General features: G+C 66.8%; 3 protein-coding genes across 6 annotated transcripts; 1 reads left to right on the top strand and 2 right to left on the bottom strand.

Moving 5' to 3' along the window:
• Positions 1–69: 69 nt before the first annotated feature.
• NANOS2 (nanos C2HC-type zinc finger 2) lies at positions 70–4,924 on the bottom strand. 2 transcript variants are annotated; one of them, XM_090056247.1, is made up of 5 exons: positions 3,916–4,924; positions 3,224–3,372; positions 2,670–2,833; positions 2,415–2,448; positions 70–2,181 (listed from the first exon to the last, which is right to left on the bottom strand). In XM_090056247.1, exon 5 carries the CDS (start codon positions 772–774, stop codon positions 319–321), a length of 456 nt encoding a protein of 151 aa, XP_089912373.1. In that variant the 5' UTR covers positions 775–2,181; positions 2,415–2,448; positions 2,670–2,833; positions 3,224–3,372; positions 3,916–4,924; the 3' UTR covers positions 70–318. The 2 variants fall into 2 exon arrangements, with proteins under 2 accessions (XP_089912373.1, XP_089912375.1); XM_090056249.1 differs by lacking the exons at positions 3,224–3,372; positions 3,916–4,924 and having other exon boundaries at positions 2,670–2,727; positions 2,803–3,201.
• A 2,336-nt stretch (positions 4,925–7,260) lies between these two features.
• NOVA2 (NOVA alternative splicing regulator 2) lies at positions 7,261–21,119 on the bottom strand. 3 transcript variants are annotated; one of them, XM_090056171.1, is made up of 5 exons: positions 19,511–21,119; positions 19,271–19,361; positions 14,579–14,722; positions 11,250–11,416; positions 7,261–9,953 (listed from the first exon to the last, which is right to left on the bottom strand). In XM_090056171.1, exons 2-5 carry the CDS (start codon positions 19,299–19,301, stop codon positions 8,940–8,942), a joined length of 1,356 nt encoding a protein of 451 aa, XP_089912297.1. In that variant the 5' UTR covers positions 19,302–19,361; positions 19,511–21,119; the 3' UTR covers positions 7,261–8,939. The 3 variants fall into 3 exon arrangements, with proteins under 3 accessions (XP_089912297.1, XP_089912298.1, XP_089912296.1); XM_090056172.1 differs by lacking the exons at positions 19,271–19,361; positions 19,511–21,119 and adding an exon at positions 18,326–19,249; XM_090056170.1 differs by lacking the exons at positions 19,271–19,361; positions 19,511–21,119 and adding an exon at positions 17,972–18,174.
• Positions 21,120–22,380: 1,261 nt separating this feature from the next.
• IRF2BP1 (interferon regulatory factor 2 binding protein 1) lies at positions 22,381–24,476 on the top strand. Its single transcript, XM_090056152.1, is given in 2 exon segments — positions 22,381–23,917; positions 23,919–24,476. Coding segments are annotated over 2 exon segments (1,635 nt in total). The 5' UTR covers positions 22,381–22,652; the 3' UTR covers positions 24,289–24,476.
• Positions 24,477–24,748: the final 272 nt, after the last annotated feature.

The following is a 24,748-nucleotide window of genomic DNA, read 5'->3' as shown; positions in this document are numbered from 1 at the left end:
AGGCCTTCACACCTGTCCCCCCCACCCTGGTAAGGACACCCTGTGGGGGGGACAGGCGCAGCAAGCCAGAGCCAACGCAGCCGGATGCTGCCACAAACTTTTATTAACCAGGGGTGCAACAGGCGGAGGGGTGGGCATCGCCGCTGCCCCCCCACACCCCCAACAACAGAACCAACAACTGCCCGGGACCCCGCAGGTCACGGCTGCACCACTGCCCCATGCAGGGGGGGCTCCGGGGGACGGACATGTCCCGGGACCGTGCGGGACCAGGCACTCACGGGCTGCGGCGCGGCTCCGGGGGCGTCCGGCGGGAGCCGGTCAGCGGTGGACACGGTGCCCGGCGGCGTTGCGCCCGCCCTTGCGGTAGACGGAGCGCTGGCGGGGGCCGGCGGGGCAGTAGCGCAGTGTGTGGGCGCGGTCGGCCGTGGCGCCGCAGAGCGGGCACGTGTAGCGGCGCAGGATGGGGCAGGCCACGGCACCGCCAGGAGCGCGCAGCGCATGCGACGTGTACACGTGCTGCGACTCCCCGTTGTTCTTGCAGAAGCTGCACAGGACCTCGGGCGTGGGGGTCTCGCCACCCAGCGCGGGGGGGGGCTCCGGGGCCCTGCGTGCCTGCGCAAGCGCCTGCACCACCCGCGCCAGGCCCAGGTAGTCGCGCCACATGTCAAAAGCCAGGGCCAGATCCAGAGTGGAGCAGGACATGGTGCATGTCTGCCCCCGGGACCCCGGTGGGGGTGGTTTTAAAGCCCCCCAGGGCAGAGGTGGAGTCTGCATTTAAAGGGCCAGTGCAGGGCAGGGGGCCGCCCCCCATGGTGCCCACCCTCCCCCCACAGGAAAGCCATGGGGTGGATCTAGCTCCAGAGCTGGGGGCATCCACAGGGGCTTCCTGCCCCCTCCCCCAGCTCTGGGGTAACTGGGGGGCACAGCAGGGGAAGAGGGGGCACTGCACAGTGTCCCCCCCCATCTTGAATGGCTGGGGGTGATAATGAGCAGAGACCCCCCCCACCAGGACCTCCTTGCTCACTCATGGGAACCCCACTAGGACCCCTACTGAGACCTCTTTGCACACTCATGGGAGCACCACTGGGACCGCACTGAGACTCCCTTGCACACTCACAGGTCTCCCACTGGGACCCCTCTTGCACCCACGGGGGCCATGCTTGTGACCCCAAGGGGTGTTTATACCCCCTCCTGCCCCCAACAGTTGGGCTTGGTGGGGCTCAGGGCCCCCCGGACATGGGAGAAGCAGAGGAGACGACCGGGGGTGCAGGGAGTGGGGGGAGCCCCTTGATGCCCCCACAAGGTTTGGGGGGCAACAAGGGATCAGATGCCTGGGAAGATGACAAAGAGATGGCAACTGTATCCTGCCCCGGCCCCGAGCTGGGGGGGGGCTGGCTGCAGCTCTGCAGACCACCCCCCCGCCCCAAGACCTGGGGTCTCAGGTGGGGGCATCAAGGAGAGGCCAGTTTGAGTTGCCCCTGCCCTGACGTGAATCCCTGTCATCAGGGGTCACCCCAGGGGGTCGGACTGGGCCAGAGACCCCCATCGGGGGCGGGGGACGACTGCTGTCAATCACTGCCCACGTCTGGGGCTCTGATTGTCTGGCAGGTGAAGAGTTAAAGCCCCCCCCTCCACGAAAGGAGGCTGCAGACAGAGGGAGGGTGAGAGGGGGCCACGAGGTCAGTCTGAATCCAGACGCCCTGTCTGGGCAGGGGAGGTCATGGGGGCCTGAAGGAGACCCCCCCACACTCCCCTGCCCATCTCTGTGGCAACAGGAGGGGCCCTGATCCTGCCCCCCCCAAAGGGAGGAGGAGCCAGGCTCAGGCCCACTCAGGGAGTGGGGGTGGGGCCAGAGCCCTGCCAGCCCTGCCCCCTCCAGCTTTGATTGATGGGGGGCAGAGCAGACCCCACAGGAGGTTTATTTGCAGAGTGGGGGAGCTACCCCCCCCCGGCTCCCCTCATGCCCCCGATGGCTCCGAACTCCCCTCCCTGCAGAGAGAAAAGGGGGGCCTGAGGGGGGCAGGAAGATGCCCGCCCCCAGTGCCAGCCCTGCCCTGCGTGGGCAGGAGGCTGCCTGGGAGATGCCCCTGGACAATTTGGGGGATCCAGCGGGGGGGGGGGCTTTTGATGGGGGGGTCAATGAGACATCCAACCTGGGCCCTTCGTGGCAGCTGCAGGTGCCTGGAAGGGGGCACAGAGGTAGTGCGGTTACGCCAGCTCCCCCCCTGAGGGAGGGGGCACAGGAGGCTTACCCCAGTCCCCCCACCAGGCCCAAGCCCCCAGCTGGGGCAAGGGACTTTACCCCCCACCTCCAGCTTCCTGCCCCCCCGCACGCCCAGAGGGAGGGGGGCTGGGATCCCAACCGCCCCCTGCCCCCACATCAGCGGCCAGATCCCGACCCGGCTGCTACTCACACAGCTGCTCCTCCAGCACGTACAGGTCATCTTGCTGGGGGGGGGGGTGCAGAGAGCAAGGTCAGGGGTCAAGGACCCCCCCAGGCTCAGTGGCTGGGGTGAGGGGGCTGCTTCTGCCCCTCACAAACTGGGGCAGGTGGGGGGTGGATTTAAAGAGGCAGGGGTACAAAGTGCCCCTGCTCCTTCAGCTTTTGGGGGCGGCACTCAGCACTGGCCAGGATCAGGCCCAGAGGGGGGTGGGGGCCAGGCTCTCACCAGCGTCTCCTGCAGCTCCCGCAGCTCCTGCACCTCGAGCTTCATCCTCCGGTTGTCCCTGGATCAGGGTCGAGGTCGGCCTCAACCCAGCACCCAACACCCCCGCCCGCTCGACCCGCTGGGCCCCGCGTACCGGAGCAGGATGTCCTCTGTCGACCTGAAGACTGAGCAGGAGAGACGCCCGTTACGGGACTGGTGCCCCCCAGAGCCAGCTGCACCCCTGCCCAGCTGGGCCCTGGGGTCACCCTCCCTGTGCCCTGCCCCAACCCCAGGGAAAGGCTGCAGCGCCCACAGGAAATGGGGGCACAACAGGACATTGCATCACAAGTGGGCTCCAACCTACAGGAAGTGAGGTCACAAGCAGCTCTGACCAAGCAGGAAGTTGCCTCACAAGTGGGCCCAAGCCCACAGGAAGTGAGATCACGAGTGGGCTGGAGCCAATAGGAAGTGCGGGGATCCCTGAGGGGAGGGGGTAACCTGGACAGGGCAGGGGACCTCCAGGGCAATTAGGGGGTAATACCCCCAGGGGGTATGTGGGGGTCTGCCCCCCTCACCTTGGTTCTCCTCCTTCAGCCGGGCGTTCTGCAAGCAGATGAGGGTCAGGGGGGTGGGGGGCGGCTGCCCCCCATGTGCTCCCCTCGGGGCCACTCACCATGCGCTGCAGGTTGGCATTGGCAGCTCGGAGGGACGTGACCTTCTCCATCTTGGGGGGGGAAGCAGGGTGAGTGGGGGGGGGCAGGAAACTCCCCTCCCCGGCCCCCCAGGGCTGCTACTATCTCTAGGAGAAACTGAGGCACAGGGCTCCCAGCCCCCCTGCTCTGTCCATGGGACCGTGCTGCCCTCCCTGAGCTGGGGCCGGACTCCTGGGTTTCCCCTGCACTGCGGTTCCCCCCCTCCGCCCCCGAGCTGGGAATGGACCCAGCATCCCGGCTTCTGCGCCCTTCCCCCCGCTGGTTCCCCAAAGGGGCTTGCAGGGAGCCTTACTGCCCCCCCCAGTAGGGTGCTTGGAGCCCACAGTCCACGGGGGTCCCAGTGAGAGCGCTGGGGGGGTCCTCTGGAGGGTGGGCTTTACAGGATGCCCCCAAATCCGTTGAGGCCTTGGTGATGGCAGGAGGCCCTATGGTGTGTAGCAGGGTATTCTAGGGGTGGAAGGAGGGTTATGGGGGGAATAGATGTGGGGGGGCAGTTTCCACCAGTGGGGGGGTTGCCCCAGGCCCCCCAGCGGGGGAGGGCAGGGGGCACTCACCAGTGCCTGGTTTCGCCGCTCCAGAGAGAGGAGGCGCCCTGCGCGGTCTGCCATGCCGGGGCACTGCTGGGAAAGCGGGGGCTGTAAGCCAGGGCCCTGCCCCCCCCCCCCCCACGGGGCCTACAGCATCTTCCGCTTTGCCCCTGTGGTGCTACAGGCTTGGGCCCCACGCAGCTTCCCAAGCCCAGCAGGGTCAGCCTCGTGCAGCATGTGGATGGGAGACCTCTCGACGTCCAGGGCTCTGGGCTGGCCCCGCCATTGATGAGACAAAGGAGTTTAGGGGATTGTCTTGTTCCGCCCATGCAGACAATCAGATGGGGTGTCACCCCTGGAACCGACCTGGCCCTGGGGTGCCTGCCCCCAGCCTTACCTGCTCCCGGGCCTCTGCCCCCTGGCTTGGCCCAATAACCTCTCTGCCCCCTCCCCCTCCTTGTGATGTCATCTGTGAGGTCATAGAACCCACCGGCATTCCAGGCCAGCTGCGAGGGGGGCTGATGACCTGGGGGGGGTCCCTGGGTGATGCAGGGGAGGGGGGGCAAGTATACAGCCCTTGCTGGTGAGGAGGCTGACCTTTGACCCCCTGACCTGTGACCACCCCCTTAGAACTCATGGTCTGGCTTGGGGGGGCAGCCATCTTCCTGGGGTTACCACAGCAACACAGCGGCCTGTGGTTGCCATGGGGATACGGGGCAGGAGGGTCACCCTATTCTGTCCCCAGGGCCTGTCAAGGGGGTGGGAGCTGCTCCCTGCCCCCCCACAGTCTGGAGTCGCCCCACAGAGACCCCAGGGGCCTAATCCTGCCCCACGGGCCCAATCCCTGGTCACATGACAGCCCCCCAGCAGCAGGGAGGGGCGCCGCAGGGCCTGGCGGACAGGGGATGGGCACAGACAGTGGATGGCGCGATGGAGACGATGGGGGCTCGGGCAGGAGCATGAGGATGAGCGATGGGGTGAGCAGAGGAGCCCCCCATGGGGGCCAGCTGAGCCCCCCCCGACCGGGGCAGAGATGGGGCATTCCCCCCCCCCCAATAACCCAGGCATCTGGGCTCCCACCCCTGTTCTAGCCCTCCAACACCGCTCCCCTCCCGGTGCCCGGGACAAGACCCCGGCATCCGGGCTCCCTCCCTCTCCCCTCCCCCCCAGCCCTGGGCAGAGACCCCAGGCGTTTGGGCTCACCCCCAACACTGGCCCCACACCGCTTCCCCCCACGTCCCTAGTCTCCTTCCAGGGAACCCAGGTAGCCAGGCTCACCCCCTTCCCTGCTCTAAACACTCGCCCCCCAGCTCTACCCACTGCACTGCACTCCCGTCTGGAGCTGGGCCCCCTCCTCCTGCTGGCCCTGGCCCTGGCCCTGCTCTGCCCCGGGGGTCGTGGGGCTGGGGGGTGGGGCCCAGGCTCGTTAGTCCTCAATGGGTTACAGGAGCTGTGAAATGGGCAGAAAGAACGACAGAGGCGGCGGATGGGAGCGCACATTTATCAGGACAGCGAGGGGTTAAATCGTTAGCGCCCGCGCCCGCGCCCACAACACGAGTCACCACGACGCACACGCGGGCCCCACCCCGGGGGGGCGGGGGGCAGGGGTTGGGGGGCATTTGGAGGGGGACCTGCAGCCTGGCGGGGAGACGGGACCCGGGCATCCGGACTCCGGCCTCCTCCGCGCTCAGACCAGCCCCTGCCCCCTGCCCCCCCAGCCCGCAACCCTGGGGGTAGAGCCCAGGCGTCCGGGCCCCTCCCATGCGGGGCCAGGCTCCCCCCCAGAACCAACCCCCCCGTATGGGGGGCCATACAGGGCGCGGGGGGCAATGGAGGATGGAGGGGGGGACATGTCCCACGACAGCGATGGACACGGCGGCACTGGGATGGAGGTGGGGGGGTTCCAGCGCTATATACAGGCGGCTGCTGGTGCGCCACGTACGGGTGGCTGCCGGGGTATGTACAGGGGCACAGGCTGCGGGGGCAGATGTGAGCTAGGGCAACCCCCCCTGCCCCCCAGACGCCCGGGTCCCCTCCTGGCTTCTCACCCCCTGCCCCTCCCCCACATGCTGGCTACATTGGGGGGGCAGAGGAGGGGACCCCCCTGCTCCTCCAGCCCAAGGGAGTGGGGCGCCGGCTGCCCAGGGCCTCAGCCCCTTCGGCTGCACTGAGCGTTACGATTTTTTAAAACTATTTTCATTAGTTTTTCCCTTAAAAGCTGCTACAGGAGGGGGGACAAGCGGAGCCCGGGCGCAGCTGCCTCAGCCTCATTTTATGTCTTTTTTTTTTTTTGCTTTTTTTGTGTGGCCTTTTTCAGCTTTTTTTGCCCCGTTTTTTATCTTTTCATCTCTAAATCCTCTAAAAACCCCCGAGGCTCCCCCCCACCCCCACCCCTGCCTTTTTTTTTCTTTTTTGAAAGATTTTTTTTAAGTCTTATTAGTATTTAACAACCCCAACCCCGACCCGCACGGGAGTAGCTGCCCAGTCTCTAGAAACAGGAATTTGGCACTTCCAGAAAGAAAAGAACAACAAAAACCGTCTGGTCTCAGGCCATGGATGTGCTCAGCCCAGGGGACTGAGGCGCTGGGCGGCTCCTCACCCCACGTCTGCCCCCATGAGCGCTGTCAGTCAGGGAAACTGAGGCAGCCCCCTCCCACCGCGGCCTCCAGCCCTGGGGAGTCACGGCCTCGTGCTCCAGCTCCCAGCAGGCCTTGCCTGTGGCCTGGGCACGTGACATTTATGGCGCCTGCCGGCCCGAGCGCCCGGCGTGGCCTGTCCACAGGGGTCACACGTCGCACTTAGTGCGTGGACCTGGGTGGGGGGGCGTGCAGGGTGAGTCTGGTGGGGTTAGGGGCGGGCACTGGAGCATTATGGGACACTGGGGGTCACAGGGCATCGGGGTGGAGCACCGGGCGGTGCTGTGCTGGGGCATGGGGGCAGGTCGCAGGTCGCTAGGATACCGGGGGGGGGTTGGCAGAGTATTCTGGGCTGTAGCCAGCGTGTCAGTATCACGCGCTGTTACTGGAGTATTGTGGGCCGTGGATGGGATTACGGGCTGTTGCCAGAGTATTATGGGGTGTTATTAGAACAGCCTGGGCTGGTGGTGGAGTATTATGGGCTATTGTTGGAGCCCCCTGGGAGCTGCCCGGACCCTCCTGACTTTATGGCAAAAAGACTCAGACGAAGATTTTGGCACGACCCCCCCCACCCCCCCCTCGACTGATATGCAGGTCCGGCGGGGGGCTTGGTCCCCCCCACCCCCTGTCCCCCCACTTGCGTCAGTGCAAGATGCGGGGCTATTGCTTCCCGACAGCAGTCAAAGAGATTCACATTGTTCGGTTCCCCCCCACCCCCCATTAAAACCTCCCCCCATTAATGAACGGAAAGTGATTGATCTCAGCCCCTGACAAGGACACAACCCCCCCCACGGCTCTGTCTGACCCCAGCTAGGGGGAGGGGCAAATGCCCCTGCTTGGTGCCCGGGGTGTGGGGGGAGGTAAAATATTGCACAGATCCACAGCTCACCATGGGGGGAGCACGGTGTCTGGGGGGCTATGGGGTAAGTGCCCTCGTGGGTGGGGGTAAGGGGGTAAGTGCTGATGCTATGGGCGGGGGGGCTGGGTGGTGAGAAGGGGGTCGCATGAGGGGAGAAGGGGTCAGAGGTCAGGGGGCAGAGCTACAGTAGGGCCAGGAGACCCTCTAGTGGCCGGGGTTTCCCTACCTCCCTGGGGGTCCCTCTGACTTGGGTGGGGAGGGCTGTAAACAAGGAGGGGGCTCCTCCCACTGATATGCGGGGTTTGATCCCCCTGCTGCCCTCAGTGCTGGAGAGGGGCTCTGGCCCCTCCCAGGAGAGGGGGTTAACCCCGCTCCAGAGGGTGGAGGAGGGGCTGGGTGGTCACCGTGGTGACTGAATGGGGACTTAACACTGATGGGGTGGGTGGGGGCTGGCTCCCTCCCCCTCCAGGCACCAGGCAGCACCTATGTGCCCCCCCCCGAGAGATCGACCACGGCATTGTGAGGACCCACACCCGGGTGAGACCCTCACCACCTGCCACAGAAAGTAGCCCATGACCTCACAGGAAGCGACCTATGACCTCACAAGAATAACTGACTACCTTGCAGGAACTAGCCTATGCCCTCATAGGAAGTAGCTCATCACATCAAAGGAAGTAGCTTATGACCTCATAGGAAGTAACCTACAACCTCATAGGAAGTAGCCAGTGACCTCACAGGAAGTAGCCTATGAACTCATAGTAAGTAACCTACAACCTCATAGGAAGTAGCCAGTGATCTCACAGGAAGTAGCCCACAACCTTACAAGAAGTGCCTACAATTTAGCAGGAGGTAGCCTATGACCTCATAGGAAGCAGCCTACAACATCACAGGAAGTAACCAATGACCACCCTGGAAGTTGCCTAGAATGTCACAGGAAGTCGCCTAAGCCCTCACAGGAAGTCACCTCTAAGGTCAGCAGACCTCGCCTGTGACCTCACAGCGATGCGCCACCACATCCCGGGAAGCCTCCTGCCTACGGCGCAGGAAGTCACCGCCTACAGTGCAGGAAGCAGCTGCCCCGCCCCACAACAACGACAGCCAGCTGCTCCCCCACGGGAGGATGTAGCCAAGCCCCCTTGCCCCCCCATGTCACATGACCCCCCAGAGACCCTACATTAGGGGGGTCATCCCCGCCCCCCACAAGACCTGACGGCCCAATCCTGAGGACGCTGGGAGGAGGGGGGGGGGGCGGGGGCCACAAGCACCTGGGGCATTGTGGGGGAGGGAAAGAAGGGCAAATCGCAGGCCGACGTCACCCAGGTCCTTATTTTTTCTATTAAAAAAAAAAATTGCAATATATACATATCAGACAGCGCTGGCGGGGTTCCCCCCTGCCCCCACCAGCTCAGCCCCGCCCCCACAGAGGAGGCAGAGCACAGGGCAAAAAAAGGGCGGGGCAGGGGGAGGAAGAGGGGGGTTTCTTTGCTGTCCCTGCGTCGGTCGGCCACGGCCGCAGAGCCCCCCACGCCGCCCCGCGGCCCGGCCCGGCCCCCGCCCTACCCCACTTTCTGGGGGTTGGTGGCACGCACACCCTGCTCGTAGGTGACGCGCTGGCTGATGAGGTACTGCGCGGCCTGCGTGGCGGCCGGCGAGCCGGTGATGGTGACCTTGCGGTTGCGGGTGCCGGGGATGAAGTCGCCCTTCTTGGAGATCTGGATGCGGGCGCCCGTCAGCTCCTGGTACTCCACCAGCGTTTTGCCGCCCTTGCCCAGGATGGCGCCCACCAGGTTCTCGGGCACAGCGATCTCCACCAGCTCCTTGGCACTCTCCACCAGCTTCTCCGTGGCCAGGAAGGACCCGGCGGCCACCAGCGGCCCGGCCGTGCCCAGGTAGCCGTTGGCGGCGCCCGCCAGCGAGCCCAGCGCGAAGGCGCCCGCGGGCGCGGCGGCGGCCGTGCCGGCAGCGCCCGAGGCCTCGTTGGCGTAGGAGGCCAGCAGGTTGGCGGCGGCCGCGGCGGCCGGGTTGGCGCCCGCAGCCACGGCCGCCAGCACCCCCGAGGCCGCGGCGGAGTTGAGGCCCAGCCCCAGCGAGGTGGTGTTGTAGCCGTAGCTGGCCAGCGTGTTGAGCGCCGTGCTGATGGCCAGCAAGTCGCTGCCCGAGAAGCCAGGCAGAGTGGCAGGGAAGGCACCCACGCCCGCCAGCCCGGTGGGGCCCAGCAGCCCGGTGGCGGTGGCGGCCGCGGCCGCGGCAGGCAGCACGTCGGCCGCGTTGGCGTAGGGCGAGCCGGTGGGGTTGGAGTTGGCCACGGGCCCGGCCACGTTGGCGTAGCTGATGTTGAGGCAGCTGCTGCTCTGTGGGTCCTCCTGGATCTTCTGCACCATGAGCCCCACGGCCTTGTGCACCTGCTCGGGCTCCCCGCTCACTGTCACCACGCGCTCCTGCAGGTTGATGCCGTCTGGCTTCTGGCTCAGCTGCACCCAGGCGCCCGACTGCTCCATGATGGCCTTGACCGTGGCACCGCCCTTGCCGATGATCAGCCCCGCCGTGCTGTTGGGCACGATCAGCTTGGCCTGGGGGGGAGAGGAGGGTCAATAGGGGCCGGAGGGGCCCTCCCTCCTCGCCTGGGGCTGAGGGCAGCCAGCTCTGGGGTGGAGCACTGGTGGCGATACACCGGTGCTGAGATGCAGCTGGCTCTGGGGTGGATCGGGGGCTGGTGATACAGCAGCACTGGAGAGGGGCAGCCCTGGGCTGGTGATACAAGGACTCCTCTTTCACTGCCAGGATGCAGCCAGCTCTGGGGTGGGGCGTGGGGCTGGCGACATGCAGGCACTAAGACACAGCCAGCTCTGGGGCCCAGGAGCTGGTTCTGCGCGGGCTCTCTCTCCCACTGCCACGATGCAGCTGGCTGTGGGGTGGATCAAGGGCTGGCGATGCGGCGGCCCCAAGATGCAGCCGGCTCTGCACAGGGGAGGAGACGGCGGGTTGGTGATACAGAGACGCCTGTCCCGGTGCCAAAGTGCAGCCAGCTCTGGGGTGGAGCAGGGTGGTGATACACCGGTGCCGAGATGCAGCCGGATGCGGGGGGCGGCGGTTCCTGCGCGCTGGGGCCGCCCCCGCGGGCGGAGCTCGGAGCTGGCGCCGGTCCCGGAGGGGAGGGGAGGTGCCGGGGAGCCGGGCCGGGGCTTCAGCACCATGGACAGCGACAGCGCCTGGCACCGCCGGACACGAGCGCGGACACGACACGCAGCGCCTGGCACGGCCGGGCACACGCACACACGCACGTGCGCACCCACGCACACCCCCCAGCCTGCGGAGACAGGGACACCCAGCAGCGAGCGCACACACACAAACACCTGGTGCATTCAGTCAACCGTGCACACGCACACCCACACATGCACCTCGCACATGAACACACGTGCAGACATGCACACGCGGGTGGCTCATGCACACAGACGCGCGCGCACACATGCCTCATGCAGGCAGACACATGAGCATGCACACACACAGACGTGTACACACACACACGCATGTCTGGCATACAGACACGTATGGACACACACACCTCGTGCATGCAGATACGTGTGCACACACACGCGCGCGTGCATGCCTGGTGCACAGACTCGTGAAAACATGCACCCCCAACACACGCGTGTGCACACCTTGCAGCTCCCGGCTGCAGCCCCAGCGGCGGTGGGGGCGGAGCTGCGGCCCCTTCCCCCCACTCACGTGCCAGAGTCTGGTCTCCAGGGGCCGGGCCCCCCCAAGCCCCCGGAGCTCCCCCGCCAGCGGGCCGTTCCCCTGCACGTGCCCTCGGGCTGGCGCAGCTCCCCCCGCAGCCCTGCCCGCCCCCCGCCGCCGCGGCCCACCTGCTTGGCGCGGTCGGGGTTCATGGTGGTCTGGGGCTGCAGGATGCCGACGGGGTCGGGCTTGGCCGCGGCCTGCGGGATCTCCCGCACCTTCTCGGCGATGAAGCTGTGCACCGCGCCCAACGCCTCCGCCGTGCCCTGCACCAGGCACACGCGCTCCGTGGTGCCTGCGGGGACACGCTGCGTCAGCGCGCGGGCCAGGGAGGCACGTCTGCCCTGGTGTGTGTGTGCGTGCGTGCACGGGGGGGCGCATGAGGAAGGGCCTGCACGTGTGCAAGAGGAGGTACGGTGCGAGGGGAAGCGTGTATGCGCTGGTGGGTGTATGCAAGAGGGGACATGTGTGCAAGGGGGGGTGTGCGCAAGAAGGGGAAGCAAGAGGGACAAGTGTGCAGGAGGCGGGGTATGAGGGGAAGCATGTATATGTTGGCACGGATGTGCAAGAGGGGGCACATGTATAAGAGGGGGAGGAAGTGGGGTAAGTGCAAAAAGGGGTGGGTGTGCAAGGGGAAGCAGGCATTCAATTCAATTCATGCACCGGGGGGACTGAGTGTGCAAATGGGCGTGAAAGATGGGCATGTCTCCAAGACGGTGTGGGTAAGGGAATGTGTGTGCAAGAGGGAACCAAGCATGTAAAGGGGTGTGTGCATGCAGTTGAGTGTGCAAGTAAGCGGTGTGCAAGAAGGGTATACGTGCAAAGGGGTGCAAGGGAATGTGTATGTGTGTGCAAGAGGGAACCCGGTGTGTGATGGGGTGTGTCCATGCAACTGAAGAGCAGGGTGCAAGAGGAGCGAGTGTGCACGAGGGGGTGGGGATGCAAAGGGAACTGCATGCAATTGTGTGTGCAAGAGGAAACTGAGTGTGCAAGGGGCTGTCTGCCATCAAGAGAGTGTGCAAGATGGAGGGGCGGTGGTACAAGGGGAAGTGTGCATACAATGATGTGCATGCTCAGGAGGGACCTGAACATGCAAGGAAGCGTGGCACTGAGTGTGCAAGAAATAGTGTATGGTAGAGGCACGTGTGCAAGGGGGTCGCTATGCAAGGGGAGGCGTGCATGCAATTACATGCATGTGAAAGAAGGAACCAAGTGTGCAGAGGGGATGTGTGCAAGGGGTGTGTGCATACAATTGAGTAAGCATGCAAGAGGACTGTGCATGCAAGAGGGAACTGTGTGTGCAAGAGCAGGGGTGTGCATGCCATTGAGAGTGCAAGAGGAGGTGTATGTGCAAGGGGGTCCCTGCCCCTGGGTGTGCAAAGGATCCCAGAGCAGGGAGTGCAAATAAGGGCGCGTACAAGGCGGGGGCTGAGTGTACAAGGGTTAACCCCCCCACAGGGTCCCCGCCCTCCCAGCTGCGGAGAACCCAGGCGTCCCCGTGCCTCAGTTTCCCTGCTCTGACCCCGTGACCCTGCGCGGGGGGGGCGGGGATTTCCATCCCCTTCCGCCCCTAACCGGCCCCGGCCAGGTTTCCATGGCAACCGGCGGCCCCCCTCCAGCGGCCGCTCGGAGCCAAGGGCTCAAGGGCCCGTTGCCGTGGCAACCGGCACCCCCTCATCCGCCATCCGCCGGTTACCGCGGCAACCGGGGACCCTTTGTCCGGGGATGGAGACGCGGGCCCGCCCCCGCCGCGGGGGGGTCCCCTGGGACCAGCCCGGACGCCTGGCCTCTCTCCCTGCTGGGGGGGCGGGGGGCGCGACGCGGGTCCTCTCCCGATTCTAAGACGAGGCGGGGGGGGGCTGGGAGCCGGGACGCCTGGGCTCTCCCTGCGGGGGGGGTGCAGGGCGCTGCACATGCTCTGGGGGTGGGGCAGGGGCTGGCGGGGGGGCCTGGCCGTCCCGGAGCCTTTCCTGCTATTGAGGCCGTTTCCTGCCCCCGCCCTGCCGCTTCCTGCCGCCTTCCCGGCCCTGCCCCCGCCCGGACGTGCCCCCCCGCCCCCCACTGTCCACCCGCGAGAGCCTAGGCAGCCCTAGCCCCCCCAGCCAGGCCGCCCCCCCCCAGGGCTGGTGTCCCCCGAGAGCTGGGCTACCCCAGCCCGTCCCAGAGCCTTTTAACCCCTTCATGTCCCCCGGGGCAGAGCCCTCCCGCATCCCACGTGCCCCCGGCAGCTGGGCCCAGCCCCCCCCCGCCGGATTTGCCGCTGCTAATCCCGGCTCGGGAGACAGGAGACGGGAAAGCCGCTTAGCGGGGCGGGGGCAGCTTTCCCTGCCGCAGCAGGGCCGGATTAGCCCCCCCAGGCCCAGGCAGAGCTCAGCCCGGCGGCCGGGAACCCAGGAGTCCGCGCTGCGCCCCCAGCTCTGAACCTCAGAGCCCCCCCCCTCCCCCCCAGGAGAGACCCCAGGGGTCTGGCCTCGAGATCCCAGCCCTGCTCCTGAGCTGGGAGAGACCCAGGCGTCCGGGCCGGGGAGGGGTCCGCTCCTCCAGCCCAGGGGCGCTGGGGGCCGGTGACCCCCGGGCAGACATCGTGGTGGGCAGCCAAGCACGCTGGGCAAGGGGTGAGGCTGGAGCAGGGTTTGGCCATCAGGGTGTGACCCCCTGCCCCCGACTGCCGTCCGTCTGCCCCTCTAGCCCTGCGTCCAGCCGGGCTGTCGTCCACCCCTCCCGGCTCATCCACCCTCCGCACCCCTCCGCCCGTCTGCCCAGCAATCCCTCCCTGTATCCCTCCAGCCACCTACCCGTGCATCCCTTTCCCTCCCCTCCATCCCTCCTCCATCCACGGGCCTTCTACTCATCCCTGCCCCTGTGCATCCTTCTACCCATCCACCCCTCCCTCCGTCCCTCGCCCACCCCTCACCCATCCACCCCTGCATCCCCAGCCCCAGCCCCAGCCATCTACTCAGGCATCCTCCTCTGTCCCTTCACCCATCTGTTCACCTACCCACTCCTCCCTCTTTCCATCCCTAGACCACCTATCCCTCCGCTGGCCCCCATCCATCCATCCATCCATCCATCCATCCATCCATTCCTCCACCCATCCCTCACCCATCCATCCCTGCATCCCCAGCCCCAGCCATCTACTCAGGCATCCTCCTCTGTCCCTTCACCCATCCATCCATCTGTCCATCCACCTACCCGCTCCTCCCTCTCTCAATCCCTGGACCCACCTATCTCTCCGCTGGCCCCCATCCATCCACCCATCCCTGCATCCCCGTACCCATCCATCTACTCAGGCATCCTCCTCTGTCCCTTCACCCTTCCATACACCTACCCCTCTATTCACCCCTGCATCCATCCATCCATCCATCCCCCATCTATCTGGGTCTGTGGGGATGGCTCCATCCCTCCCTCCCCATAGACACCCCCACCCCGCTTGTGCAGGCCCCTGCCCCGTGCTCACCAGGGTAGAAGTCCTTGGACTTGGAGAGCTTGATGGTGGCCCCAGTCTCCTTCTGCAGCTGCACGATGGTCTGCCCGCCCTTGCCGATGATGGAGCCAGCCGCGTAGCTGGGGATCAGCACCTTCAGGAAGTACTCGCCCTCGTCTGGGGGCGTGGGGTCATCAGCACCAGGGCAGAGGCCGTGTGACCCCCCGCCACGGGGCTGGGCCGGCGCCACCAGGGAAACTGAGGCACACGCAGCCAGGGCCCAGGGCAGCTGCAGAGCCTGACTCCCGCCCCCAGACCTGGGGGGAGCCCAGATGCCCAGGCCCCCAGCCCCTGCTCTAGCCCCAGCCTCCCCATCCCAGAACCCAGGCGCCTGGCTCCTGCCCCTCCTCCCTCTTACAAGGGAAATGAGACCCCTGGTCCTGGCATTTCTGGGGCCCCCATCATTGCCTTCACCCTCCATACCCCAGGGCAGCTCCAGCACCTCCCTCCCCAGCTGCCAGGGAGGGTACTGGTCCGTGCTCGGCATTGTACCCCTTACCACACCCCCCCCAGCCAAGCTGCCCTCCATGGTGCCATCGTGGCTTGTCCCCCCCACGGCATGGCTATGGGGTGTGTCAGTGTGTGTGCGCATGTGTGTTCGAGGGGGTGTGCTGCACATGTTGTGCTGTCCTTTGTGTTGCATGTGCAAGTATGGCTTGGTGTGGGCTGGGCATGTGCTGTGTGCAGGCATGGTACAACAGTATGCTGAGCAGGTGTCACGTATGCAGGTATGGCTCAAGCATGTGTAGACTGTGTTGTATGTGCAACCATGGCTCAGGCATAGGCTCAGCATACATTGTGCGTGTAGGTGTGGCTCAGGCATGTGCTGCATGTGCAGGCCCGGCTCAGGTGTGTGCTGACTGTATGTGGCATGTGCAACTGTGGCTCAGGTGTGTGTTCAGTCCATGCTGTGTGTGCAGGCCCAGCTCAGGTGTGTGCTACATGTGGAGGCATGGCTCAGGCGTGTGCTGTGCATGCCCCAAGTTGCATGTCCCAGCCGCACCTCCATCCCATGACAGGGACAACCTGACATCTGCAGATTTTGGGCACTTGGCCACGCGTTGTGCTATTATTGGATGCCAAGAGTCCAGTCAGGCAACTGACATCTGTCTTCAGGATCCTATTGGCCAGCACAGCCCCAGGCACAAGCCTATTGGCCAACACTGCCCTAGACATGATCCCATCAGCCAGTACTGCCCTAGATGTGTTTCCATTGGCCAACACAACCCTACATGAGCTCCCACTTGCCAAGACTGCCCTACACATGATCCATTGGCCAACACTGCCCTAGATACGATTCCATTGGCCAACACTGCCCTAGATACGATCCCATTGGCCAATACTGCCCTAGATACGATCCCATTGGCCAACAGTGCCCTAGATACAATTCCATTGGCCAACACTGCCTTAGATGAGACCCTACTGGACAGCATTACCCTAGACATGGTCCTCGTGACTGCCATTGTGCCCAGGCTCAGCCCTGCTTGTTCCTGTGGCCCCCACCAGACCTTGCCCCACAGTAAGTTGTTATCCCCACCAAGTACAGCTCATGAGGGTTGGCAAGGCCACACTGACACCAATGGCAGGATGGAAGGGCTTGTGATGTCACATGTAGGAGGAGCCAGAGAGCAATAAAGCCACCAGTGGGAGGAGATGGGCATGCGCCACTGCCCTGGTCCAGGACCATGGACAGCGCGAGGGGGCAGGGCGCCCCTGCTCCCCCACTGGGTGCCCGGACTCCTGGGGTCTGTGCCCATGGAGCGGGGGCGGGGGGACTGGCCCACTGCTGCGACCACCCCAGCCCCATGGAGGCCCAGACGCCTGGGTCCACAGTTGGGGTAGGTGCTCCAGCCCCAGCCCAGGCCTCCTGCCCGCTGCGGTTGCCACCTGCTGGAGCCGGGTTGGCACAGCCCCCCCCCCCACACCCCTGGCCCCCAATCCACTTAAACAGGCACCATGCGCCCGGGGATTAGGATCAGCCGTGGATCCCGGCTGAGCTGCACACAGCCCCGCCCTGCCCAGGCCCCCCAGCCCCGCTGGTGCCCCTCGCTCCTGACGTGCAGCCCCTGGCACCCCCAGCCCTGCCAAAGACCCTCACTCTCAACTTGCAGCCTCTGCCCCCGCCAGCCCTGCCAGCGCCTCTCACTCCTGACCTGCAGCCCCTGCAACCCCCAGCCCCACAGGTACCTCTCACTCCCGGCCCCAGCCCCCTACCACCCAGCCCTGCTCCTGGGCCCTGGCGGGTGCTGCTGCGATCTTCCAGGGCGGGGGGGCTCAAGCCCGGGCTCCCCAGCCCTTGGCAGCTGCCCCCCAGGTCCTAATCTCCCAGAGGCCCTTGGGCTCCTGCCCTGGCTGGGGGGCAGGATTGCCCCCACCATCCATTCCCCCTCAGCAGCCTCTACCCCACCACGATCCCTCAAGCCCCAGCTGCCCCAGTGCATCCTGGGACATGCCCCCCCTTGCAGAGCAAGGGCTTCTGGGAAACTCCTCCGAGCATCAGCATCCTGGAGCCACGGACCCTTGGGGGGGCAGGATGCTGAATCAGGGGCTTCTGGGAAATTCCCCCTCCCGCAGTGCATCCTGGGATGGAAAAACCCCACGATGCCCCAGGGGCAGAGGCAGGCGGGGGCAGGGGGGGTCAGTTGGACCCCCTCCCCCTGCTCTGGATCCCCCAGTGCTGCGATGGGGTGGGATGGGAGGACCCCCTCATGCTGTTCCCTGGCAACCAGCATCCCCTTGGCAACAGGCCGCAACCCCCCTGGCAGCTGCTGGGGCGCGGGGAGGGAGAGACAGAGAGACAGAGAGACCCCCCCATTAACCCCTTCACGCCCAGCACCCGGGCGACCCCCCCGCCGACATTCATTAGCCCATGATGAGCCGCGGGATTTATCGCCTCGGCCCGATGACATCACGGGGATGATGCGAGCGGCCGCGTCACAAAGACCCCCCGGGGCCCGGCCCCCCCTCGCCCGGGGGTCGCTATGGAAACACGGCGATGCCCCCCCCCGCCCGGTGCTCGGGAGGGGCTGGGTAGGGATTACGCTCCCCCCCATTGTTCCCTGCTGCCCCCCCCCGGCCTCGGGACCCCCCCGGACCCCCGCCTCCATCTTGGGTGGCACTGACGGCGGGGAGCAGATGCTCCGTGGCGGGCGGCGGCGGGGGGGCGGGCAGGACAGGGGCAATAGCGGAGGCGAGACGGGGAGCAGCGGGGGGGGCTTGTCCTGGGTGCGGGGGCAGCGGCATGGCCGGAGAGGGTGGGGGGCTGTGCTGGGGGCGGGCGCTGTCGGGGCCGGGCAGGGGGGTCTGCCGGGGCCGGGGGCTCCGAGAGGCCGGGCCGGGGGGGCCGGGGGCTCCGGCCGCACTCACCGCCCGTGTTGCTGCGCTTGGTGCTCGTGGCCTCCGTGGGCGTCTCGAGCGGCCGCTTGCGGGAGTCGGGCGGGTCGGGCTCCATGGGCGGCGCGGGGAAGGCGGCCGGGGCCGGGCCCGGGACCGGGGCCGGGGGCTGGGCCGGGGGCTGGGGCTGGGGCTGGGGCGCGGGGCCGCCGGGCAGCATCTTCATCCTGCCGATCCCCGGCCGGGGGGGCGGCGCCGGGGGCGGGGAGACGCGGGGGGCGGCGCGGAGCGGGGGGGCGGCACCGCGCGGCTCCCCCCGCCCCCGCCCCACGGGGGCCCGCGCCCCCCGCCCGCGCACCTGTCACCCCGCCCCGCCCGGACACCTACCCATCCTCGGGCCATGTCCCGCTCAGCCACCCGTCACCTCCCGTCCTTGCCCGCTCGCTCCATCTTCTGCCCGCGACCTACCCAGCATCCGCCTGCCGCCGCCCTCGTCATCCACCCATCGCTCCATCCTCCCGCCGGCCCTGCGTGTCTGCCGGGGCGCCCGCCACCCACTCCCCGCCGGCAGCCCCCGCTCGCCTGCCCTGGGACCTACCGGCCGGCCGGCCACCTGGCTGCACACCTGTCCATTTGTCTACTGACCTACCGCTCTGTAGCCATCTGTCATACTCCATCCACCCATCCACCTGTCTGTGCATTTGTCTATTAGCCGATTGCTCCGTCTCCATCCATCGTCCATCCAACGTACCCACCTAACATCTACTTACCTGGCCATCCACTCACCCATCCAGCCCCCTTCCATCTATGCATCTTGCTGTCTGTCCCCCATCTATCCATCCACCCACCCATCCCTCTCCAGCTGTCTATTGACCTGTCTTTTTCCCTCCATCTCTCCATCATCTACCATCCGTTGACCGATCCAGCTATCCACCCATCATTATTCAGCCAGCCAGTATCCACCTCCGGATCCATCTTGCTATCCATCCATCTGTCTGTCTATTCACCTATCACTTACCCACCCGGCTATGTGGTCATCTATCTAGCCCCATACATCCGTCCAGCATCCCTCTACCTACCCATTCATCCACCCATCCTGCTATCTATCCATCTCACTCCACCATCCATTCTCTCTCTTTCCATCCAGGATCCACCAATCCATACATCTGTTTACCCATCTAGCCATCCAGCATCCGTCTTGCTCTCTATCTATCCCTATGTATTGACCTATCATTGTCCATCCATCCATCTATCCAGCACTCTTGCTATCAATCCATCCACCTATTGATCTATCGATCCATCATCCATTCATCAATCCATCTATCCACCCACCTGTCCATCCGGCATTCATCCATTCCTCCATCGTCTGTCCATCTGAATAGGATGGGCTTCAACACAGACAAGTAAGTGCAAGGTGATGCACCTGGGGAGGAACAACCAGCACCATACCTACAGGCTGGGGAACTCCCCTCTTGTCAGCACAGAGGCGGGCAGGGATCTGGGGGTCATCACTGATGCCAAGATGAACACGGGCCGGCAGTGTGGGGACTCGGTCAGGAAGGCCAACCGCACCTTGTCGTGCATCCACAGATGCATCTCGAGCAGGGCCAGGGAGGTGATCCTCCCCCTCTATGCGGCACTGGTCAGGCCGCAGCTGGAGTACTGCGTCCAGGTCTCGGCGCCGCACTTCAGGAGGGATGTGGACAGCATGGAGAGGGTCCAGAGGAGGCCACTCGCATGATCAGGGGCAGCAGGGCAGGCCCTACGAGGAGAGGCGACGGGACCTGAACCTGCTCAGCCTCCACAAGAGAAGGCTGAGGGGGATCTAGTGGCCTGTTACAAACTAGTCAGGGGGGACCAGCAGGTATTGGGGGATCCCTGTTCCCCCGAGCACCGCCAGGAGTGACCAGGAATAATGGTAACAAGCTGGCAGAGGGTAGGTTTAGGCCAGATATCGGGAGGCACGACTTCACGGTCAGGGCGGCGAAGATCTGGAACCGACTTCCAAGAGAAGTGGTGCTGGCTCCTACCCTGGGGGTGTTTAAGAGGAGGCTAGACGAACACCTTGCTGGGGTCGTTTGACCCCAGTGCTCTTTCCTGCCATGGCAGGGCGTCGGACTAGATGATCTGCTCAGGTGCCTTCCGACCCTACTACCTACGAAACTATCTCTCCCTCCATCCCCCACCTACCCATCTACCTGCCCCCCACCCCACACGTGCTTACCCCACGTCTGCCCTGGGGCTCCCGGTTGCTCCAACTCACCTTGAGCTCAAGAGGAATGAGAGCACCGGGCAGAGGGAGCACAGGGCATGCGGGGAGGGGTGGGAGCGTCCCTGGGAGGGGGTGGGAGGACCCTGGGGATGGCACCCAACTGGAACCGGAAGCCCCTCCCTCTGACCCCCCAGCCTCCTCTCATCTAGAGCCGAGGGAGGGAACCTAGGGCCCAGACCCTCTTTTGGGCAATGGTGGGGTCGAAAGCTCCACTCTGGGGTTTGCACCCCTTGGGGCCAGCCTGAGAGCTAGGGGTCCCAGGGTCCTGGTGTGTGTGTGTGGGGGGGCTAGTACTCCACTCTCCAGACCCTCCCCCCCCACACCGGCAGGCCAGGGCCTTGCAGAACTGCCCTTCCCCTTTGTGCCTCAGTTTCCCCAGTGGGGGGGGGCAACCTAGGCCTGTGGCACCCAACAAAGCTCCCCCCCCCGCACAGGGCAGAAAGCAGCCGCAGGGAGGAAACGTGACCTGGGCTTGGCTTCCTGGCGTGGGAGGAGGAGTCCTGAGGCCGGACAGATGGACAGGGCTGGGGGCAGTGTGCTCCCGGGGCCAGGGCACCGTGGGGGGCAGGAGTGGGCAGGGAGCTGGAGCAGGCGGCGACAGATCAGGACGCTGGGGCTCTCTCCCCGGCTCAGGGAGGGCAGTTGGGGGCAGAGGTCAGTGGGGAGGGGGCCGCACACCTGGGCTCTCTCCTGGCCGTGACGGAGGGATCAGGGCCAGGCCTGGGGGGAACCAGGAGCCTGGACCTTCCCAGGGGCCTTGGCTGCTGGGAGGACGGGCCTGGATGCAGGGTCCCTTCCCCAGTACTTGCCCCCCATGTCTGCCTGCCGGCCCTGGGACCCCGTCTGGGCCCCCCGGCTCCCCAGAAAGGCCCGGGGCAGGCCCAGGCCCTGGAAGCACAGCTCGGCCCCGCCAGGCTCCGGCCTGGGCCCGCGGGGGGGGAGCAGATGGCCCCTTGGGGGGGGGCGAGCAGCGCGCGGCTCCATTGTGCGGCTGCCCCATCTGTCCCTTCCCGCCGCCCATTGTCCGCGGCCGCACATCTGGGCCCCGCGCCCCGCCCCGCCCCGCTTTGTCTGCCTGGACGCCGGGGTCCCCGGCCCTGCCCCGCGGGGGGGCCCGCACCCCCCTGTTCAGCACGGGATGCGCCGGGGCGGCTGCCCCCCAGTCTGTCCGTTCACCCCGGTGTGCGGGGGGTGGGGGGCTGAGGCCGGCGACCCCTGGCCCCCCACTCCCACCTCCAAGGGGGAGTCACTGCCCCCGGACACCTGGGTCCTATTGTGACGTCACAGGGGAAATGTCGGCCAGGGGGGAGCAGGACTCCGGGGCTCCCTGTACAGCGCTGGGAGCTGAGGCTAGTGGTTAGAGCAGGACCTCGCCCCCGCGCAGCGCTCGGCCGCCGCCTGCTGGCTGCCGCGGGGACTGCAGCCCGGCCCGGGTTAACGCTTGCGCGGCGGGGACAGGCTGGGCACGGACCCACTCCCCCCCGGGGAGCCCCGGCGGCCGCACGCGGGGTGCAGGGACCCCCCTGGGGGCTGGGCATTAAGCAGCAGTGGGCGGGGAAGCAGTGCTGGCCCAGCCCAGGGGCCAGGCTGGCGAGGGGTGTGCTGTCCTGGGTTCGGGACCTGCCCGGGAACGGGGCGGTGTTGTCTGCTCTGAACTGCACCCACGGGTCACGTCCGTCCGGGCCCCACTCGCCCCCACCCCTACATTCAGCCACGCGCAGAACCCCGCCCCCAACGCGAGGCCGCAGCCGCCAGCGGGCGGGGGGAAAGTTGGCGGCGCTCGGACCGTGCACGATCCGCGGCTGAGGGGCGGGGCGGCAGGAGAAACCACGTGACGCGGAGCAGCCAGCGCGGAGGGTGGGGAGAAAGCGGAAGGAGTAGCGGGAAGGGGAAGTACGCGGGCAGCGCGGGGCATGCCGGGAGTCGTAGTGCGCCAGCTTAACCCCTTCGCTGCCGCACCCCTCTCACGGGGGAGGTCTCTGCCCTGCTCCCCCCACCCACCCGGACCGGACGCCTGGGTTCTCTACCCGCTAGTGGCTGCGGTCGGACCCCTGGCAGGGGAGGGGAGTGGGATCTAGTGATGGGGGGGTCGGACCCCTGGCAGGGGAGGGGAGTACGGGCTAGTGGTTGTGGGGGGGTCGGACTCCTGGCAGGGCGGGGGAGTGCGGGCTAGTGGTTAGTGGGGGTGGTCGGACCCCTGGCAGGGTGGGGAGTGCTGGCTAGCGGCTATGAGGGGTCGCTGGTCTCCATCCCCAGGTCCGGGCGCTCGTGAGGGGGTGGGCACTAAACGCCGGGGTCCCCCGCGGGGGCGCTCGGCTCGGCGCGGCGCGGCGTGGCGCGGGCCCCTTTAAGGCGCGGACTACATGTCCCGGCGCGCCGCGCGCGGTTATGTAACGGGGCGGTGCGGCACGGCGCGGTGCGGCGGTCCGGCGGGGCCGGGCGATGATGGCGCTGCCCGGGCCGGGGCCGGTGGCGCTGGCGGTGGCGGGGCCGGGCGCGGCGCGGCGGCAGTGGTGCTACCTGTGCGACCTGCCCAAGATGCCGTGGGCGATGCTGTGGGACTTCAGCGAGCCGGTGTGCCGCGGCTGCGTCAACTTCGAGGGCGCGGACCGCGTGGAGCCGCTGCTGGAGGCCGCGCGGCAGCTGCGGCGCTCGCAGGCGCTGCCCGACGGACGCTCGCCGGGGCCGCCGGCGCCCAAGCCGCCCAAGGAGGCGGAGCGCTTCGGGCTGGCGCGGCTGCCCAACGGGCTGGCGCGGGCCGAGGAGGAGCGCGGCAGCCCGACGGCGCGGCGCGCGCTGCTGGGCGCCGGGCCCGGGCCCGGGCTGGGGCTGCTGGGCGCGCCGGCGGGGCTGCTGGCGGCCGTGGCGGGGCTGGGCGGGCGCGCGGGGCTGGAGGCCAAGGAGCGTGAGCGGCACCGCAACGCCGAGTGCCTGGCCGAGCTGAGCGAGGCCATGAGAGGCCGCGCCGAGGACTGGCTGGGCAAGCCTAAGGCAGTGCGGGAGCAGCTGGCAGCACTGGTGGGCTGCGCGCCCTTCAACGTGCGCTTCAAGAAGGACCACGCGCTGGTGGGACGCGTCTTCGCCTTCGACGCCAGCCCGCGCCCCGGCTACGAGTTTGAGCTCAAGCTCTTCACCGAGTACCCGTGCGGCTCGGGCAGTGTCTACGCCGGTGCGCTGGGGCTGGCCAAGCAGATGTTCCAGGACTGCGTCAAGGACCCCGGCAAGGTCATCTCTTCGGGCTACAAGTACCTGGAGTATGAGAAGCGCCACGGCTCCGGCGACTGGCGCCTACTGGGCGAGCTCTTCACTGAGGGCGTGCGCTTCTTCCGGGACGCGCCAGCTCCCGAGGCCCTGCCCCAGCAGCACCTGGACGGGGCCTGCGCTGTGCTGCCCGGCGCACTGCTGCGGGCTGTGCCGCCGAGGGCCCTGCTGCGGCGCCGCAAGGCGTCCCCGGAGCCGGACGAGGGCGGCGGCAACGGGAAGCTGACGGGCGAGGAGCAGCAACAGCGGCAGCACTGGGCCTACGAGGCGGCGCCACGCAACGAGCCCTCGCCCATCGCCGCGCTCAAGAACGTGGCGGACGCGCTGGGCGCCGGCCAGTCACCCAAGGAGGCCAACCCAGTGCACTCCACCACGCGCCAGAGCAGCGCCAGCCCTGCCTCGCCTGCTGCCGCCGGCCCCCACCGCCTGGTGCCCCGCAGCAGCGACACGGCTGCGGCCCCCTCCTCCTCCTCCTCCTCTTCCTCGGCGGCGCACTCCTCTGGTGGCCCCGAGCCCAGCGGCAGCACCCCCGACTCGTCTGGGGGCCCCCCCCAGTGCCCCGCTGTGCTGCACCATCTGCCACGAGCGCCTGGAGGACACCCACTTCGTGCAGTGCCCCTCAGTGCCCGGCCACAAGTTCTGCTTCCCCTGCTCCCGCGACTTCATCAAGGCGCAGGGCGCGGCGGGCGAGGTGTATTGCCCCAGTGGCGAGAAGTGCCCCTTGGTGGGCTCCAGCGTGCCCTGGGCCTTCATGCAGGGTGAGATCGCCACCATCCTGGCGGGCGACGTCCGTGTCAAGAAGGAGCGGGACCCCTGAGCGTCGCCAGGCTGTGGCAGGGGGATCCTGCGTGCCGCCTGCACCGAGGGGCCGGAGGGACTGGCACCGCTAACTTATTGCCTTCGCCCCCGGCCGGGGCCCTGTACATAGTTTATTTTTTAATATTCCCATAGCAATCTTATATCGAAGGCCATATCAGCATAACTGGGGTGGGGGGTGGGGCTTGCTTTGTAGCAGCTTGATGCGGGGGGGGGGGGGGCAAAGGGAGGGGGCATCATGGCTGAGAATGGATGAACTTGTATCAAGCCACCAGGGCAGGGATATAGGGGAGCGATGTGGGGACCCCAGATGCAACTGACCAGATGGGGAGGCTCCCTGTGCCCCTCCCAGGGTACAGAGGTGGGTAGAAAACAGGTTAGCTGGGGCCAGGCACAGGGTAGTGGTCAGTTGGGGCATCTGGAGCCCCTCCCTCCCTCCTGACTCATGCCCCCTCAGTCCT

This window comes from Crocodylus siamensis, chromosome 6, assembly GCF_052110815.1.
Source record: "Crocodylus siamensis isolate JL-2025a chromosome 6, ASM5211081v1, whole genome shotgun sequence".
NCBI lineage: Eukaryota > Metazoa > Chordata > Crocodylia > Crocodylidae > Crocodylus > Crocodylus siamensis.
Note: the sequence above shows the minus strand (reverse complement) of the source record. Positions and strands in the feature narration are given on the sequence as shown.